This window comes from Schistocerca serialis, chromosome 5, assembly GCF_023864345.2.
Source record: "Schistocerca serialis cubense isolate TAMUIC-IGC-003099 chromosome 5, iqSchSeri2.2, whole genome shotgun sequence".
Lineage (NCBI taxonomy): Eukaryota > Metazoa > Arthropoda > Insecta > Orthoptera > Acrididae > Schistocerca > Schistocerca serialis.
Window position 1 is genome coordinate 217859850 of NC_064642.1, and position 18138 is coordinate 217877987.

The window sequence follows — 18138 nt, forward strand, 5'->3', positions numbered from 1 at the left end:
CAATACTCAAGTATAGGTCGAATGAGTGTTTTGTAAGCCACCTCCTTTGATGATGGACTACAGTTTCTAAGGACTCTCCCAATGAATCTCAACCTGGTAACCACCTTATCAAAATTAATTATATATGATCATTCCACTTCAAATCATTCTGTATGCATACTCCCAGATATTTTACAGAAGTAACTGCTACCAGTGTTTGTTCCGCTATCATATAATCATACAATAAAGGATCCTTCTTTCTATGTATTCGTAATACATTACATTTGTCTATGTTAAGGGTCAGTTGCCACTCCCTGCACCAAGTGCTTATCCGCTGCAGATCTTCCTACATTTCGCTGCAATTTTCTAATGCTGCAACTTCTCTGTATACTACAGCATCATCCGCGAAAAGCCGCATGGAACTTCCGACACTATCTACTAGGTCATTTATATATATTGTGAAAAGCAATGGTCCCATAACACTCCCCTGTGGCACACCAGAGGTTACTTTAATGTCTGTAGACGTCTCTCCATTGAGAACAACATGCTGTGTTCTGTTTGCTGGAAACTCTTCAATCCAGCCACACAGCTGGTCTGATATTCCATAGGCTCTTACTCTGTTTATCAGGCGACACTGTGGAACTGTATCGAACACCTTCCGGAAGTCATGGAAAATGGCATCTACCTGGGAGCCTGTATCTAATATTTTCTGGGTCTCATGAACAAATAAAGCGAGTTGGGTCTCACACGATCGCTGTTTCCGGAATCCATGTTGATTCCTACAGAGTAGATTCTGGGTTTTCAGAAATGACATGATACCCGAGCAAAAAACATGTTCTAAAATTCTACAACAGATGATGTCAGGGATATAGGCCTATAGTTTTGCGCATCTGCTCGATGACCCTTCTTGAAAACTGGAACTACCTGTGCTCTCTTCCAATCATTTGGAACATTCTGTTCCTCTAGAGACTTGCGGTACACGGCTGTTAGAAGGGGGGCAAGTTCTTTCGCATACTCTTTGTAGAATCGAACTGGTATCCCGTCAGGTCCAGTGGACTTTCCTCTGTTAAGTGATTTTGGTTGCTTTTCTATTCCTTGGATACTTATTTGTATGTCAGCCATTTTTTCATTCGTGCGAGGATTTAGAGAAGGAACTGCAGTGCGGTCTTCCTCTGTGAAACAGCTTTGGAAAAAGGTGTCTAGTCATCAGTCTTCTTACCAGTTTGATGTGGCCTGCCACCAATTCCTCTCCTGTGTCAACCTCTTCATCTCAGAGTAGCACTTGTAACCTACGTCCTCAGTTACTTGCTGAATGTATACCAGTCTCTGTCTTTCTCTACAGTTTTTGCCCTCTACAGCTCCCTCTAGTACCATGGAATTCGTTCACTGATGTCTTAAGAGATGTCCTATCATCCTGTCCCTTCTCATTGTCAGTGTTTTCCATATAATCCTTTGCTCACTTTATCAGTTCACCTAATTCTCAACATTCGTCTGTAGCCCAACACCTCAAATGCTTCAGTTCTGTTCTGTTCAGATTTTGCCACCGTCCATGTTTCACTAACATACACTCCTGGAAATTGAAATAAGAACACCGTGAATTCATTGTCCCAGGAAGGGGAAACTTTATTGACACATTCCTGGGGTCAGATACATCACATGATCACACTGACAGAGCCACAGGCACATAGACACAGGCAACAGAGCATGCACAATGTTGGCACTAGTACAGTGTATATCCACCTTTCGCAGCAATGCAGGCTGCTATTCTCCCATGGAGACGATCGTAGAGATGCTGGATGTAGTCCTGTGGAACGGCTTGCCATGCCATTTCCACCTGGCGCCTCAGTTGGACCAGCGTTCGTGCTGGACGTGCAGACCGCGTGAGACGACGCTTCATCCAGTCCCAAACATGCTCAATGGGGGACAGATCCGGAGATCTTGCTGGCCAGGGTAGTTGACTTACACCTTCTAGAGCACGTTGGGTGGCACGGGATACATGCGGACGTGCATTGTCCTGTTGGAACAGCAAGTTCCCTTGCCGGTCTAGGAATGGTAGAACGATGGGTTCGATGACGGTTTGGATGTACCGTGCACTATTCAGTGTCCCCTCGACGATCACCAGTGGTGTACGGCCAGTGTAGGAGATCACTCCCCACACCATAATGCCGGGTGTTGGCCCTGTGTGCCTTGGTCGTATGCAGTCCTGATTGTGGCGCTCACCTGCACGGCGCCAAACACGCATACGACCATCATTGGCACCAAGGCAGAAGCGACTCTCATCGCTGAAGACGACACGTCTCCATTCGTCCCTCCATTCACGCCTGTCGCGACACCACTGGAGGCGGGCTGCGCGATGTTGGGGCGTGAGCGGAAGACGGCCTAACGGTGTGCGGGACCGTAGCCCAGCTTCATGGAGACGGTTGCGAATGGTCCTCGCCAATACCCCAGGAGCAACAGTGTCCCTAATTTGCTGGGAAGTGGCAGTGCGGTCCCCTACGGCACTGCGTAGGATCCTACGGTCTTGGCGTGCATCCGTGCGTCGCTGCGGTCCGGTCCCAGGTCGACGGGCACGTGCACCTTCCGCCGACCACTGGCGACAACATCAATGTACTGTGGAGACCTCACGCCCCACGTGTTGAACAATTCGGCGGTACGTCCACCCGGCCTCCCGCATGCCCACTATACACCCTCGCTCAAAGTCCGTCAACTGCACATACGGTTCACGTCCACACTGTTGCGGCATGCTACCAGTGTTAAAGACTGCGATGGAGCTCCGTATGCCACGGCAAACTGGCTGACACTGACGGCGGCGGTGCACAAATGCTGCGCAGCTAGCGCCATTCGACGGCCAACACCGCGGTTCCTGGTGTGTCCGCTGTGCCGTGCGTGTGATCATTGCTTGTACAGCCCTCTCGCAGTGTCCGGAGCAAGTATGGTAGGCCTGACACACCGGTGTCAATGTGTTCTTTTTTCCATTTCCAGGAGTGTACAATCCTGTGCTCCAAATGTACAGTCTCAGAAATTTCTCCCTCAAATTGAGGCCTATGTTTGATACTAATAGACTTATCTGAGCCAGTGCTTGTGTGCTTTTGATATCCCCCTTGCTCTGTCCGTCATTGGTTGTTTTGCTGCCTAGGTAGCAGAATTCCTTAACTTCATCTACTTTGTGACCGTCAATCCTGATGTTAATTTTCTTGCTGTTCTCATTTCTGCTACTTTTCATTACTTTCGCCTTTACTCTCAATCTGTATTCTGTACTCATTAGACTGATCATTCCATTCAGCAGATCTTGTAACTCTTCATCATTTTCATTCAGGATAACAATGTCATCAGTGAACCATATCGTTGATGTCCTTTCACCTTGAATTTTAAGTCCACTCCGGAACCTTTCGATTATTTCCATCGCTGCTTCTTCAGTGTACAGATTGAACAGTAGGGGCGAAAGTTTACATTACTGTCGTACATCCTTTTTAATCCGAGTTCGTTCTTGGTCAAACATTCTTATTATTCCCTCTTGGCTCTTGTACATATTGTATATTACACCTTTCGCCATTTTAACAGACAGTAAATTAGAGGAGTAAAGAACAGACTTGGAAAGAAGTTCAAGAAAACCAGTGTGCCACTTAGCTCTACAAACTGATATGTTGGCAGAATCTGCTCATAGAGCTGTGCCCAGACTCAAACTGGAGCATTACAAAGTAATGGTAGTGCACCGACTAGCCAGTTTGGATACTGGTGACTGATGCCAGTGCAAAAACTCACTGTTGCAGTCTGTGCATGATGAAGAGGTTGATCCAAAGATGATAAAAAGAATTAAAGAAAAAAATCCTTGAAAATCAATCAATTATATCAAAGCCTCTGCATGATGTGAAAACAGAAATGTGTTGTACAGTTAGTGCAACTCGCTTAATTGAGATGACCTTAGAAGCTTTTGAAATGTGGTGTTACAGAAGAATGCTAAAGATTAGATGGGTAGATCGTGTAACTAATTAGGAGGTACTGAATAGAATTGGGGAGAAGATGAATTTGTGGCACAACTTGAATAGAAGAAGGGATTGTTGGTAGGACACTTTCTGAGGCATCACCAATTTAGTATAGGAGGGAAGTGTGGAGGGTACAAATTCTAGAGGGAGACCAAGAGATGTATACACTAAGCAGATTCAGAAGGATGTAGTTTGCAGTAGTTATTCAGAGATGAAAAGGCTTGCACAGGATAGAGTAGCATGGAGAGCTGCATCAAACCAGTCTCTGGACTGAAGACCACAAGAGCACAGTTGCTGCTCACCATATAGTGGAAATGCTGAGTTGCAGAGAGGCACAACAAAAAGACTGTCACAAAATAAGCTTTCGGCCAACAAGGCTTTTGTCAAAAATAGACGAGACATATACAGACACTCGTGCATCATATTTGTGAGAGTTGCATATGTGTATGTATATGTCTTGTCTATTTTTGACAAAAGCCTTGTTGGCTGAAAGCTTATTTTGTGACAGTCTTTTTGTTGTGCCTATCTCCGACTCAGCTTCTCCACTATATGGTGAGTAGCAATTGTGCTCTTGTGGTCTTCAGTCCAGAGACTGGTCTGATGCAGCTCTCCATGCTAATATTGTTGCAACAGAGCAGTAACGCACTCAAGATCACTACCAATGTTCTGCAGTCATATACATCCAGATAATCTCTGGTATCTTAGGGAAGTTCCTGACTTTGTCACATCTCCATGACATAATTCAGCCAACTAAATAAAGTACCTAAGGACCTGTTTCATAATATTGTTACATTCCATCCTGGATTTTCCATTCTTTGCTTATATCTTCATCCTTAAATAAATGGATGAGTTACATACAAATATATATTCATATCATATCTCAAAATTCAATCATCATTAGAACACTCTGGTAGCACATTTTTTACCCCATCCTGAATGAGATTTACATGCTACCTCCAATCCTTAATCATTGCATTTTTCAGATGAAGATTCAACTGATTCAAGTAGCGAGTGAACATTTCTTCATTTATTTGTGTCTGTTGATATGTTCTGCTTGTCAAGTAGATATTTTTCTAATTAATTTTTTATTCAGAATGAAAATTTTATTACCAGTGCATTAACAATAAATGCTCTTGACAACATCTTTGCGCTTACTAAATAGTCTATATTGGCCATTAATCAGTCATGTTGAGAAAACCTGAGATATCCTCACATTGGTTCAGATGTATGTTTGTCCCTCTGTTTATTATGAAACTATAATACTTATTATGTGTGTAAATACATGAAAAGATTTGATATTAAATAAATGCTGCACAAGATTCATGCCACATCATATTTTTATTTGATATCAAGCTTTTGATGATTTTCTCTGTCACCATTTTAGGAGGTTTTAATAGGTCCTTAGGTACTTTATTTAGTTGGCTGAATTATGTCATGGAGATGTCACAAAGTCAGGAACTTCATTAAGATACCGGAGATTATCTGGATGTATATGACTGCAGAACATTGGTAGTGATCTTGAGTGCGTTACTGCTCTGTTGCAAGAAGTATGTGAAACATTTATTTAAGACTCCCAATATAGCGGAGATGCTGCGACTCAGCATCTCCACTGTATGGTGAGTAGCAACTTTCCTTCTCATAATATTGTTACATTCCATCCTGGATTTTCCGTTGTTTGATTTATTCAAGACTGTCACTGCAAGAACCTACTTTGTCATAAGATTTGATATTGTTTGACTATGGAACTGGTGATAAGTTAAGAAACTTCCTGGCAGATTAAAACTGTGTGCCGGACCTGGCAGGAAGTTTCGTATCAGCGCACACTCCGCTGTAGTGTGAAAATTTCATTCTGGTGATAAGTTGCTACAATCAGTAACACCTACAAGAGTCTAATAGTTTCTGTCTGGCCAGTTTAACGTGGAACAGCCCCACAAATTTACTGATGGGGAAGGCAGGTATCAGCACCAAATTTATTGGAGGTTTCCTTGTGAACTGTGATTCACACTTGCTTTGAACACTTGCAAGACCCACGTTCGACCAGTTCTTGGGTACTGTTCATCACCCTGGAACCATTACGGTGTAGGATTAATGGAAGAAATAAAACAGGTTAAAAACAGTAGCTACTTGATTCTTCTTGGGTTTTGTCTGTGTGTGTGTGTGTGTGTGTGTGTGTGTGTGTGTGTGTGTGTGTGTGTCACAGGAATTCTCAACAAACAGCATTGGGGGACGTTAAGAGAGACGTTCATTGTGGAGAGTCTTGCTCTCAGAATTCCATCTGTCCACATCCCAAATAAAACTGAGAAATTTCCTATTTCCTCCAACATGAATCTCTTGTAATAACCTCAAAGTTAAAATTAGAGAAATTTGAGCTTATGCAATAGGGTACCAACAGTTTTTCTTCTTGGATACCGTTAGTGAATGGAAAACATCTGGGTGGGGGTGGTACTGGTGCTCTCTGCACCCTCCACCATACATCATATGGCTTCCAGAGAACAATAATATTCTAAGAAGTCTTCCGGTAGTTGATGATAATTGCCATGATATAACATGCAAAATTAATCCAGTACTTATCTTAAGCTCACTTTTTGAGTTGTATTTTAAACATTTATTTTATCACATCACTGTAAATAAAAGGAATGAATATTAACTGTTAGCTTACATAATACAGAATAGGTGTATTACAGATTGTCATCTGTTATGCAGGCAACTATGCAGATGGATATGCCGAACCCACTGATCCATGGTGGTTCAGTTAAAGCAGATGTGGGTGACACAGCCATCAAAGATGTTGCTTCTTTTGCACTGAAAGCAATTGACAGAGCGTCAAACTCTGCTATGAAGAAAAAGATTGTCAAGATCTTAGGTGCAAAATCGCAGGTAATTTCTGCACATGAAGCCAGAAAGTGATGATGGAGATGATGATGATGATGATCATCATCATCATCACGATAATATATTTATTGTCAGTCAAGTTACAAAATCTCCTCAAGTTAATAACTTATAACTATAAACAATATCAAAGACATAATTTTTAACTAACTATGCTTTTGTGTTTAGCGATCAGAGTGTTAAAACAATCACTATTCCATATACCACGTATTATAGTTTCAAAGTTAGGAATATTTTGTAAAAACTGTTGTTTCATTATATCTATTTATCAAAAACTGCAATAATAATTATATATTCCATCATCACCTCATTGATGTGCAAGTGTATTTTCAAAAGTGCAGCTGTGTTATTTATGTAGTAAAAACTCCAGTTTACTTAATTTTTGTTGATGCTTTTCTTGAAAGAGAAATTCTGAATGAAGTCACTTTCTATCTTTAGTGAAACACTTATTACGATTCAAGTAGAAGGCAAGTTTGGCATCTTCCAATAGATTAAGCAGTGTGTGGTGAACAAAATGTGTAGCATGAGGATACTAAAGATGGAAAACATTTCCAAAATGTGATGATGGATGAAGCTGGACATAAATTCTCTGCACTAACAAGAGGAAGTTTTCAGATCCTTAAACTGGGAAAATGAAGAAGAAATGTTTGTAAATGCAACATGAGTGAAAACCTTCATTTTGCTGATGCCATTGTACTGTTATTTCTAGAGAAGATAAACTTTCAACAGTGAATGCCTCATCAGAATAGAAAAAGTTTCAAAGCAGGCCTGTAAAGCAGACACTGCAGAATTAACACAATGACAAGAAATTAGTAAAAATTATGAATAAAGCCACAGAACCAGTTGTACTGTTGTGTCTGAGGCAGTTGAATACAACTCAGTGGACAGCAGAAGAAATAAATGGAAGAGTAAAAATGGCTTTTGGTAAAAAAGCCTTCAAAACTAATTTTTTGGTATGTGAGAAAAGAAAGAAAAGTTCCCAATCTGTGTGCATTACTAGTTTTTACTTCTGGAAATGACAACATTGGCTTTTAATGCAAAAGCCGTTCAAATGGTGGTTGCTCAGTAAGCAGCAGAGAGATGCTAGGAAAGAGAAGAAAAGCAGTAAATGGATCAGAGAACATCCCAGAATGGAAAACTTTATTATGGATATAATGGAAATGAAATGGAGTGAATGGATGTAGATTGGCAAAGTAAGTTCCTTACAGAATTCCAAACAACAAGAAAAGACCAACATGACTTACTAGGTGGTGAGTAGATGATCTTAGAAAACATGAATGAACAATATGGGTGCATATGGCTGAACAGCATAATGTACAGAATGTCCAGAGAATGCCTTTGTTCAGCAGTGTACTTCAAAATCCTGGTGCTGCTTATATCAATTACGGATATTATAATGTTTGTCATATCTTATAAAAGCAAATTTCATTCATAGTTGGAATAGGGAAGATAGTACATTATAGTGGTACTAAAAGTACCTGTCATCATATAATGATAGGTGATTGTAGAATATAGGTTTGGATGTAGATTAATCTAGGAAAAAAAAAATGTTGCTTTGTAAACACTTACTGCAAAAGTTAGGTATTCAGTAATTTTTTAATTTTTTTTTCCCCCGTCTTTCGTGAGACATAGGTGATGATAACTCCCTGGGAAATAATTTAGTAACAGCATGTTTTTAATATACATGTTTTAATGTAAAATTTCATGCCGAAATTATTTTCATATTATGACCTGAATTAGGATGTTGTGGCTAAATTTACTTACACCATCTTTTAGAATTGTCTCATAGGCATTTTTGTGATGTTAAATAAACATTTGTTGTTATTCCAAGTTTTGTTGTGACCCACGCTTTTTTTTTTTTTCAGGTTGTTGAGGGAAAACTGTATCGTTTAGACTTGGAAATTGCAGATACAGACTGCTTAAAGAGAGATAAACATCTTGATGAAGAATGCAAGCTGTCAGAAAATTCAGTAAGTTTGCATCATCTGCAGTATTATGTTTCTGATAACTCTGCTAGAGTTTAAGACAGTACAAATTATGACTGCTGCTAAGTTTAGTTAATCTGTTCCGGCAAAGTGGCAATAGGAAAGTGAAGAAGAGCATTTGGGTGAGGAGGAAGGGCCAGAGGGGGAGGAGTATAGAGCCTTACATATCACAAAGAATGGAAGCATTCTATGTTTAATATACACATAGAGATAAACAAGAAATCTCAACCTTTCAGGAACATATGTTGCATATTTGCATTTCCTGTAGCAATGAGAGGTGTGTGGGAACAGGTTGGTGGGGAGTGGGCGAGTACATTTGGGGAAGTGGGCAAGAAAGAGCATCCCATAGGACAGTGAAAAGTGTACAGAGAGAATGAAATTGTGACATGAGATTGTGAGGTCCTCTGTCTTTTATCATACTTCCAGAACACTGGTTACAGTCAGCAACCAAGAGAGAGCTGTTGGATGGAGAGAGACTCGTGGAATAATAAATAGTGAGTGCTGTAGTTTAATGCTAATAATTGTGGTGTTCATAACAATATTGCATAAACAGTGGAAGCTGCAAAAGGTCACTATACGGCAGAGGCACTGAACAGTTGGCAGGTACATAAAGAATACTGAAACCCTCGCTGAGCTCTTCAACATCAACCTGCTTCAGAGTTTATGAACAAAATACACATTCAACCAGTGGAAGCTCCTAATTGAAATATCAACAATATAAGGAAAAGATAGATTGCTACTCACTGTAAAGATGACACTTTGAATTGCAGGCAGGTACAAGAAAAAGACACACATTAGTTTTTGGCCAAAGTCATCTTCAGAAAAGGAAAACACACACACACACACACACACACACACACACACACACACATACGTTCACACAAGCAAGCATACCTTATACACACAAGACCATCATCTCTGGCAGCCCGGACTGGAATACCATCGTCACATAGAATAGAAGCAGCAATATTGAGGGGTCGGGGAAGGGCAATGGGAAGGGATAGCAGAGTACAGGTGGGGGCAGAAAAGAGTGTTGTGTGGCAGAGTGTGGAGGGACAAGACTGCTAGCAGGTGCAGTGTTGGAAGGCTGTGGGAAAGGGAGCGGGGAAGGGGAAAGACCGGTGGGCGTGTTAGCAGAAGGCAGCACAGAGAGAGAGCGGGGGATGAGAATAGAGAGGAGGTGACAGGACAGAGGGTGTGGGGACAGTAGGTAACCATAGGTTGAGGCCGGGATAATTTCGGGAGGAGAGAATGTGTTGGAAGGATAACTTCCATCTGCATAGTTTAGAAAAGTTGGTGTTGAGGAGAGGATCCAGATGGCTAAGGTAGTGAAGCAGCCATTGAAATCAAGCGCATGTTGCACATTGTGCTCTTGGTCACAGGTAGGCAGTGGCCATTCATCCTGTTGTACAGTGGTTGCTAGTCATACCAATATAAAAAGCTGTGCAATGATTGCAGCAGAGCTGGTGTATGACAGCAGGTAGCCTGGCCTGTGATGGCGTAGGATAAGCCTGTGATGGGACGGGACTAGGAAGGTCTGGGTGAGTGGATTGGGCAGGTCTTGCGCCTGGGTCTTCCCCAGGATTATGATCCCTGTGGCGAGGGATTGGTATTGGGAGTGACATAGTGATGGACTAGTAACCTGTGGAGGTTAGTTAGGCAACAGAACATCACTTTAGGAGGGTGGGAAGGGTCTTTGGTAGGATGTCCATTTCAGGGCATTGGTGATACGTGTTGGGTGACAAAGGGGTCACATCTTTGTAGCTGGTCCTTGGGTATGGTGGGAGGATTGAGGGAGGGGGGGGGGGGGGTTGTGGAAATGGCATGTAAGATCTATTTGCAGACTAGGTCTAAGGGATAGTACCCGTCTATGAAGGCACTGGTGAGACTCTCTCAGTGTACTGTGCGAGGGAGTTCTCGTCGCTGCAGATAAACCGTCCTCAGGTCCACAGGCAGTATGGGAGGGATTTTTTGGTGTGGAATGGATGACAGCTGTTGAAATGCAGGTACTGCCGGTGGTTGGAGGGTTTAATGCAGACAAATGTGTGGGTGGAGCCATCAGAGAGGAGGAGGTCAACGTCCAGGAAGGTGCCACACTGGGTTTAGGAGGACCAGATGAAGCAGATGGGAGAGAAGGTGTTGAGGTTGTGAAGCAATGAGGGTAGGGTGTCTTGGCCCTGAGCCCAGATCATGAAGGTATCATCACTAAATCTGAACCAGACTATGGGTTTGGCATTTCAGAAGACTAGAAAGATCTCCTCTAGCTGTCCCATAAACAAGTTGGCCTAGGAGGGTTCCATGCGGGTGGCTATGTCTGTGCCGTGGATTTGTTTGCGTATCTTCGCTTCAAAGGAGTAGTAGTTGTGAATTATGGTAAAGTTAGTAAGGCGTGTGAAGAATGAGGTAGTGCGTTTGAAGGTGAAGGACGGTGAGAAAAGTAGTGCTCAAAAGCGCTAAGACCATGGGATTTAGGGATGTTGGGTTATAGGAGAGTGGCATCAACAGTGACGAATAGGGATCCAAGAGGTAAAGGGGTGGGGATGGTAGAGGGTCGGTGAAGGAAGTGGTTAGTATCTTTGATGTGGGATGCTAGACTACAGGCAATGAGTTGGAAGTGTTGTTCGTTGAGGGCAGAAATTCTTTCATTGCGGGCACAATAACTAGCTACAATGGGCGTCCAGGATTGTTGGATTTGTGCATTTTGGGGAGCATGTAGAAGGTGGGAACAGTGCAGTATGTGATGGGGGTGAGGAGAAAATGGATTCAGGGGAGAGATTCTGGGAAAGGCCTAAGACTTTAAGCAGAGATTTGAGGTATTGTTGGATTTCTGGGATGGGATTACTCTAGCAGAGTTTATAGGTGGAGGAGTCATGATTGGCTGTGGTCTTTGTCCTGGTAGTCAGTGCGATTTGTAACAGCAGTAGTGGAATGTTTATCTACACGATCTTTTCTAATCTCTCTTTTGTGTTCAGTGGCCTCTACTTCTCAGTTTACAATTTATGCCCCTCTCTTTTGTTGTTATCACGGTATATGTCGCAGTCCATTCTCAAAATCGAGTCTGCCCTATTTTAGAGTACCTCTCTTGGGCCAATATCCTTCATATGTTTCATGTGTGATCTTAAGTATACAATATTTCTTCATTTTCTTTCCTACCCTCTTGTTTCTGGATTCTTAATATATATTGTGCATCAGTTTAAAGCCATGTTGAATGTTAACTAGGGGCCATGACTGTTTCAAAAACGTGTTCATATTGTATGCATATCTATTGATCAACTACTGATCTTTTATTGTAAGTACGCCTCATAATTTATTTGTTATTTTATGATTATGAATTCATTTTCATATAATTAACTTGTTTGTCAAGCAACGGAAAATCCATGTTGAGTCGCACAGAGGCACGACAAAAAACTGCTTTCGGCCAAAAGGTCTTCTAAACACTCAGGCAGTCACACAGGCATACAGCGACATGTGTTAACACACACACACACACACACACACACACACACACACACACACACACACACACACACACACACACACACACGTGCGCGCACGCACATGCACATTCAAAGTATTTTTGTGGTGCCTGTCTGCGACTCAACACATCCTCTATGTGCTGAATAGCAGTCTATTCTTTTCATAATACTATCATGTTTGTCTAATGATACTGTAAGAATTTTAGTATAATTGCTCAGATGGTATAAAAAGAGACTTCAATACATCATTTGGGTTCATATTTAGCCTAAACATAGGTTTCATTGATTGTAGGGGTGTTCTCTCCAAGCTATGATAATGAGATTTTGCATTTCCACATTCTTGACTTTGTTACGGGCACATCACTGCTGGTGGCCAATTAGTGACTGCCTAAACTGTATAAACTATTGTACAGTATTGTTTTGTGTGTTCGATGTTTGATACATGTATGTAATTTAATGATAGTATATATTGTAGGAGACAGAAGTCTGTCATGTTGAAGTGTGGGAGAGGATGTGGCTCAAAAACCGTAAAGTTACCAAATTGTCATGTGGCTCCAAACATCAAGAACGGCTGCAAACTGTGAGTAATGAAAATTGTGATTGGTTTTAGTCATTACTTTTTCACCATTTGTGGTTGCTGGTATAGCTTTTTATAAGTTTTCATGTTATGAGAATTAACTCAAAGAATAATCAGGCAGTTTAGTTTATGGAAACAAGTATATCCGAATCTTTAGGATATTCATTATTAAGGAACTTGATGTTGCATTCATACTTGTAAATAATGTATAATTTACTTTGAACAGAATGCTTTCCTGCTGCTTTTGACCACACTTTTTTAACCTCAGATTACCAAAATACATTGTTTCCACACAAAAAAGTAATTAGTTGGGTAATTATATTTGGTAAGTAAATGTTGTTTCAAAGTCGACCATAAATGCAGAGGTGTAAAATTGACAAACATTCCACCTCCAGTTTCTCGATTAAGTAGTGTAAGTTACTTTTGTTCTTTGGGGCTCGCAGTGCAAAATATGTCTTTTAATAACAATATTATTTGTCAGTAATAGACAGCTACGCTGCTATGTAAGTTGTTTATATTTTATCTCATTCACAATTAGCCCATTTTGGCAAATTGACACTGTTAGGTGCTTTGTAAATACATAGATAAGCGATGGTCTTAATATAATGGTTTTGTAACTATGGTCTGATAATTTTTAATATGTCATTATGTGTTTCACCTTACATGTAACATCATCGCTGTCATGTCCTGTCTGTTATGGAATTATTACTTACTCCCAGGTGTACAGTTGAGATGTATGTCGGATGTTACTTACTTTCCATATATGCTACTTTTATGGCAGCTTGGATGACACTGGGTCAGCAATGTTACATGTATACGTAGTTACCATAATAAAAAATTGATGTGTGAAATTCAGTTGTTTATTATTATTATTTTTTCATATAGGTCTCTTTCTAATTATATTTTTACCTAAAGTTAGTTTTAGTTTTATTTGACATCTTTATTTTACATTTTTAATTTTTTCATAATAAATGTTGTCTATGATTTATATTGGTGTTCTGTCTCTGTTTTGTACTGCTCATGTTGTTATTGCTGTTACTATGGATATGTGTTGTTTAGAGTCACTGATTTTATTATTTTACCCGTTTTCCAGATTTATAATGTGAATAAAGCTTTCTGTATACTTTTTGCACTTTAGGTCGGTTTGTTTGTAAATTTGTTGAGTTGCTGTATGTATGTGAATATATCTCTATTTCCTCAAGGATGTTCATCAATGTTCCCTTTTGCGTAATATGGAGGTTTTCTAATGCTTTGTTTACGGGTTTTACATAGTGTTTCTCTGCTTGTAAATGTTGAAAAATTGTGGATGGGTTGTTTTCACTTTCTCATGTGTGCTCTTTATATCTGATTTTGAAGTTTCTACCAATTTGCACTATATAGAATTTGTGACATATTAGAAGAAAATTTTGTAAATGCCGGGATTGTTGTGTATGGGAATTTTCGAACTGCCTTTGTGTCTGAGACTGTGTGTGTTTTGAAATGCAAATGCGATGTTGGTTTTGTTGACTAATTTGTTGATTTTGTTCGAAATGTTTCCTAGATAGGTCGTGGTTACATACCGGTATTTTGTTTCCTTCTTTTTCTTTGTGTGCAAGTTTAGTGTTATTTCTTTCTGTATATTGTGTCTTTCAGGTTGTGTTTTATTGTGGTATAATTGTGTTACAATTTTGGGATCATAATCATTTTGCTGGGCTATGTATTCTAAGATTTTTATTGCCCTTTGAATTGCTTTGTCTTCTAGCGGTAAATTTATTAATCTGTTCAGCATTGTGTGGAAGAATGCGAGTTTGTGGGCTTTTGGATGCCATGAGTGTGCATGGATAATACAGTCTGTTGTGGTGGGCTTTCTGTAAATTTTGCAGCAATGTTTATTGTTAGTGTTCTTAATAGTTAGGTCAAGGAAGTTAATTGTTTTGTTAGTTTCGTGTTCTATGGTGAATTTCATTTTGAGATGTAATTGATTCAGTGCTCTGTGTGTATCGTCTGTGTCAGTTAAGTTACCTTCTATAAGCATTAAAGTGTCTTCTACATATCTGTAATAGTATAAGATTTTTTGATTAGTTGTGTTTTTTGTTTCGAAAAAAATTTCTTCCAAGCTGTTAAGGAATATATCAGCTATGGTTTCAGCAATACTACATCCCATTACGACTCCATCTTTTTGTGTATATATTTTATTATCAAACTCGAAGTAATTTTGTTGTAAGACAAGTTTTGTTAATTGCAAAATTTCTGTAATGCCATGTTCTGAGATTTTTCTGTACTTGAGTGGGTTTTGTTCTATGATATCTCTTGTTTCCTGGATTGGGATGTTGGTGTGTAAGTTAGTAATTTCGAAAGATCTAAATCTTGCATTTGGGGGTATTGTTTCTGTCCTTGATTTTATTGGCTAAAGTTCTAGAATTCCTTATCGTATATTTTTTCATATTCTGTAAGTATTGTATGACATGCTTTTATGGTTTTCTTGGTTTGGGCTGCAAATTTGTTTGTGGGGTTTCTATTGATTTGTGTGATACCATTGCTACCAAAGAAATCGTTATCTTTTTGTATGTAGTCACTTTTGTTGATGATAACTAGACTATTGCCTTTATTTGATTTAATTGCCAGGAAATTGTTATTCGTTAATTTTGCATTAATTCGATGTAGTGTTATGTTGTCTGAATAGGTATTATAGCTTTTCCTGATTTTGGTAGTAATTTCATTCTGCTGTTTTATGGGTAAGATTGCTAAGTCTAGCGTTATTTTTGCAGATGCTATTAGTTGTTTTTGTACACTATTGTGAAATCTAGGTTTGATAGTATACTTTAATCCTTTATCCAATAATGCTTATAGAAGGTAACTTAACTGACGTAGATGATATACATAAAGCACTGAATCAATTACACCCCAAAATGAAATTCACCATAGAACACGAAACTAACAAAACAATGTCAAATAAAACTAAAACTAACTTTAGTCAAAAACATAATTAGAAAGAATCCTATAATAATAAACAACTGAATTTCTCACACCAACTGTTTATAATAGTAACTATGTAAACATGTAACATTGCTGACCCATTGTCATCCAAGCTGTCAGAAAAGTAACATATATGGAAAGCAAGTAACATCCGACATACACATCAACTGTACAACTGGCAGACAGTAATAATTCCATAACAGACAGGACACGACAGCAACGATGTTAGGTGTATGGTAAATCACCTAATGATATATTATAAATTTTCAGATCATCGTTACAAAACCAATGACCATCGCTTATCTATGTATTTACAGAGCACCTGATGATGGTAAGTTGCCGAAATGGGCTCGTTGTGAATAAGAGAAAATATAAACAACTTACATGTAAGTTAGTTGATTATTCATTCGCACATAATTAATATAATATAAATATGAAAATTAATACAATTTAAATTTGACATTAAGTATAATCAAAAGTTAATATGATGTTTAAAATCATAGTTGGAGTAACAACACTGCAAATAGTAAAGAAACCACTGTAAATTGCTGCTCTTTTTTTGTTAAACCAACTTGCCGCACCGTTATATTATGAAGGGGCTTACCTGTCAGCAATGCTAACTCGCTGGATCAGAGATGCGGAAGAGTAGATTCGATCTGTCTGGGACAGGGTTGATATCTGTACCCTTACACCACTCATCATATAGCTCAGGTGTGAGCAGTGAACAGGTGTATAAGCCAAACTAAAAAATATTGCTGAGCTTTTGCATAACATTCTCCTTCAGAGATAATACAAAATATACATACATCTGTGTGTCTACATTTTCCCCAGCCATCTACATTGTCCTGGTGCTACAGCTCCACTGGGTGAGGTTTCATGTCAGGTGTGCCTACTGATGGCTCAACATCTCAGTTTACAGTGGCAGGTTACCTTTACTCCTTCTATCGTTTGTAATCAAAAGTTAACAAATTCATGCTAGTGTACATAATGTTACCTACAGGTCTTGTCGCTCAGTGATTCACATATTTTGCACAATAATGCAGCCCAGATGTGTGACTCGTCTTCCAGTCAGTGACAGGAATTGAATCTTTTAACAGTACACACCACTACAGTGAGATTAATGGAACTGATGCAATGTTATTGAGGCACCATTATCACTGATTTAATGAACAACTGTCACTTCATTTAATAAGCGAATCTAATATGTGACTGTCACAAATGTGGTTACTCTTAATTATTGATCAAAATCTTAACTCAGCAAGGGAAGGCTTGTTAAAGATTTGCTTGAGTCAAGTGACCAAAAAGTAATGGCTTCTAAGAAAACTCACAAAACTGCAAACAAATGTTTTCAATTTGTGGTTGTGTGCTTACGGGGGAAAAAACATGCTATTCAAAGTAATTCATGCAAATATTAACTTAAATATTATCTCTGACAACTACATAAAATATAAATGTGGTATGGCAGAGGTGAAGTCTAAGTAGTTGGTTTTGCCATTCCCTCGAGAACATTGCGGGCAACAGGTCAAAGCAACAAAAAATAAATACAACATGAAATCAACTTATTGTCATGATAACTAGACCCAAAAACCTTACGTAAATATGTTCCAGTACTAATGGTGTGTGGTACCTATTGTACACCTAGAAGTGCAACATTAATCATCCATTCCAAGAAAACCTCAGAGACATTTTAGTACTAGTTATAGGTGTACCTCAAACTTTAACCCAAAGTTTTGAGTTTTTGTCAATAATTCAACTTAAAAGTTATTAAAGCAATTATATTAAGTGCTTGTAGCTTGCATGCCTCAAACTGTATTAGAATCGATATAATAATTAACATAAATAAGTTCATGAGACAAATACTTAGTCACTCCAGTGTGCACTCACATATGAGTCGTTACGCCTTTACAGATGGCATAACAATAGGGTCATGAGCTCAACTGCACATGCACTGCCTTTACGTGAGCATAAGCGAGTAACGATCAGTGAGACATTTATGTTTCAAGCAGACATTGTACATGGGTAAATGTAAGGATGTGACAGAGTGGCAAAAAGGGGCAATCAAGTTTGTGAAGTTGCTGGATTTGTTGGTGTTTCACAGTGGACTCTTGAGCGTGTCTACTAGCAGTGCTATAACACGAAACACGACATCAGAATTATAATTGGGAAGAGGTCCTGACTGAGAGGAACCAGAGGTGCGTTTCATGGTTTGTGAATCAAAATAATTTCCAAATCCATCAAGAATTGCTGTAGGTAGGGAATGAAGGTCCATTCCCACCTGTTAGTGAGAGAACATT

At 39.4% G+C, this 18138-nt stretch overlaps 1 protein-coding gene across 2 annotated transcripts in view; it reads left to right on the forward strand.

Annotated features, from left to right (window-relative positions):
- The window catches only part of LOC126480990 (uncharacterized), a 251807-nt gene that overhangs the window by 164833 nt on the left and 68836 nt on the right, over positions 1-18138 (forward strand). For both annotated transcript variants that reach the window (XM_050104429.1, XM_050104428.1), the window contains exons 17-19: positions 6666-6839; positions 8717-8821; positions 12788-12892. In XM_050104429.1, coding sequence (XP_049960386.1) covers positions 6666-6839; positions 8717-8821; positions 12788-12892 — 384 coding nt within the window. The remainder of the gene's footprint in view (positions 1-6665; positions 6840-8716; positions 8822-12787; positions 12893-18138) is intronic.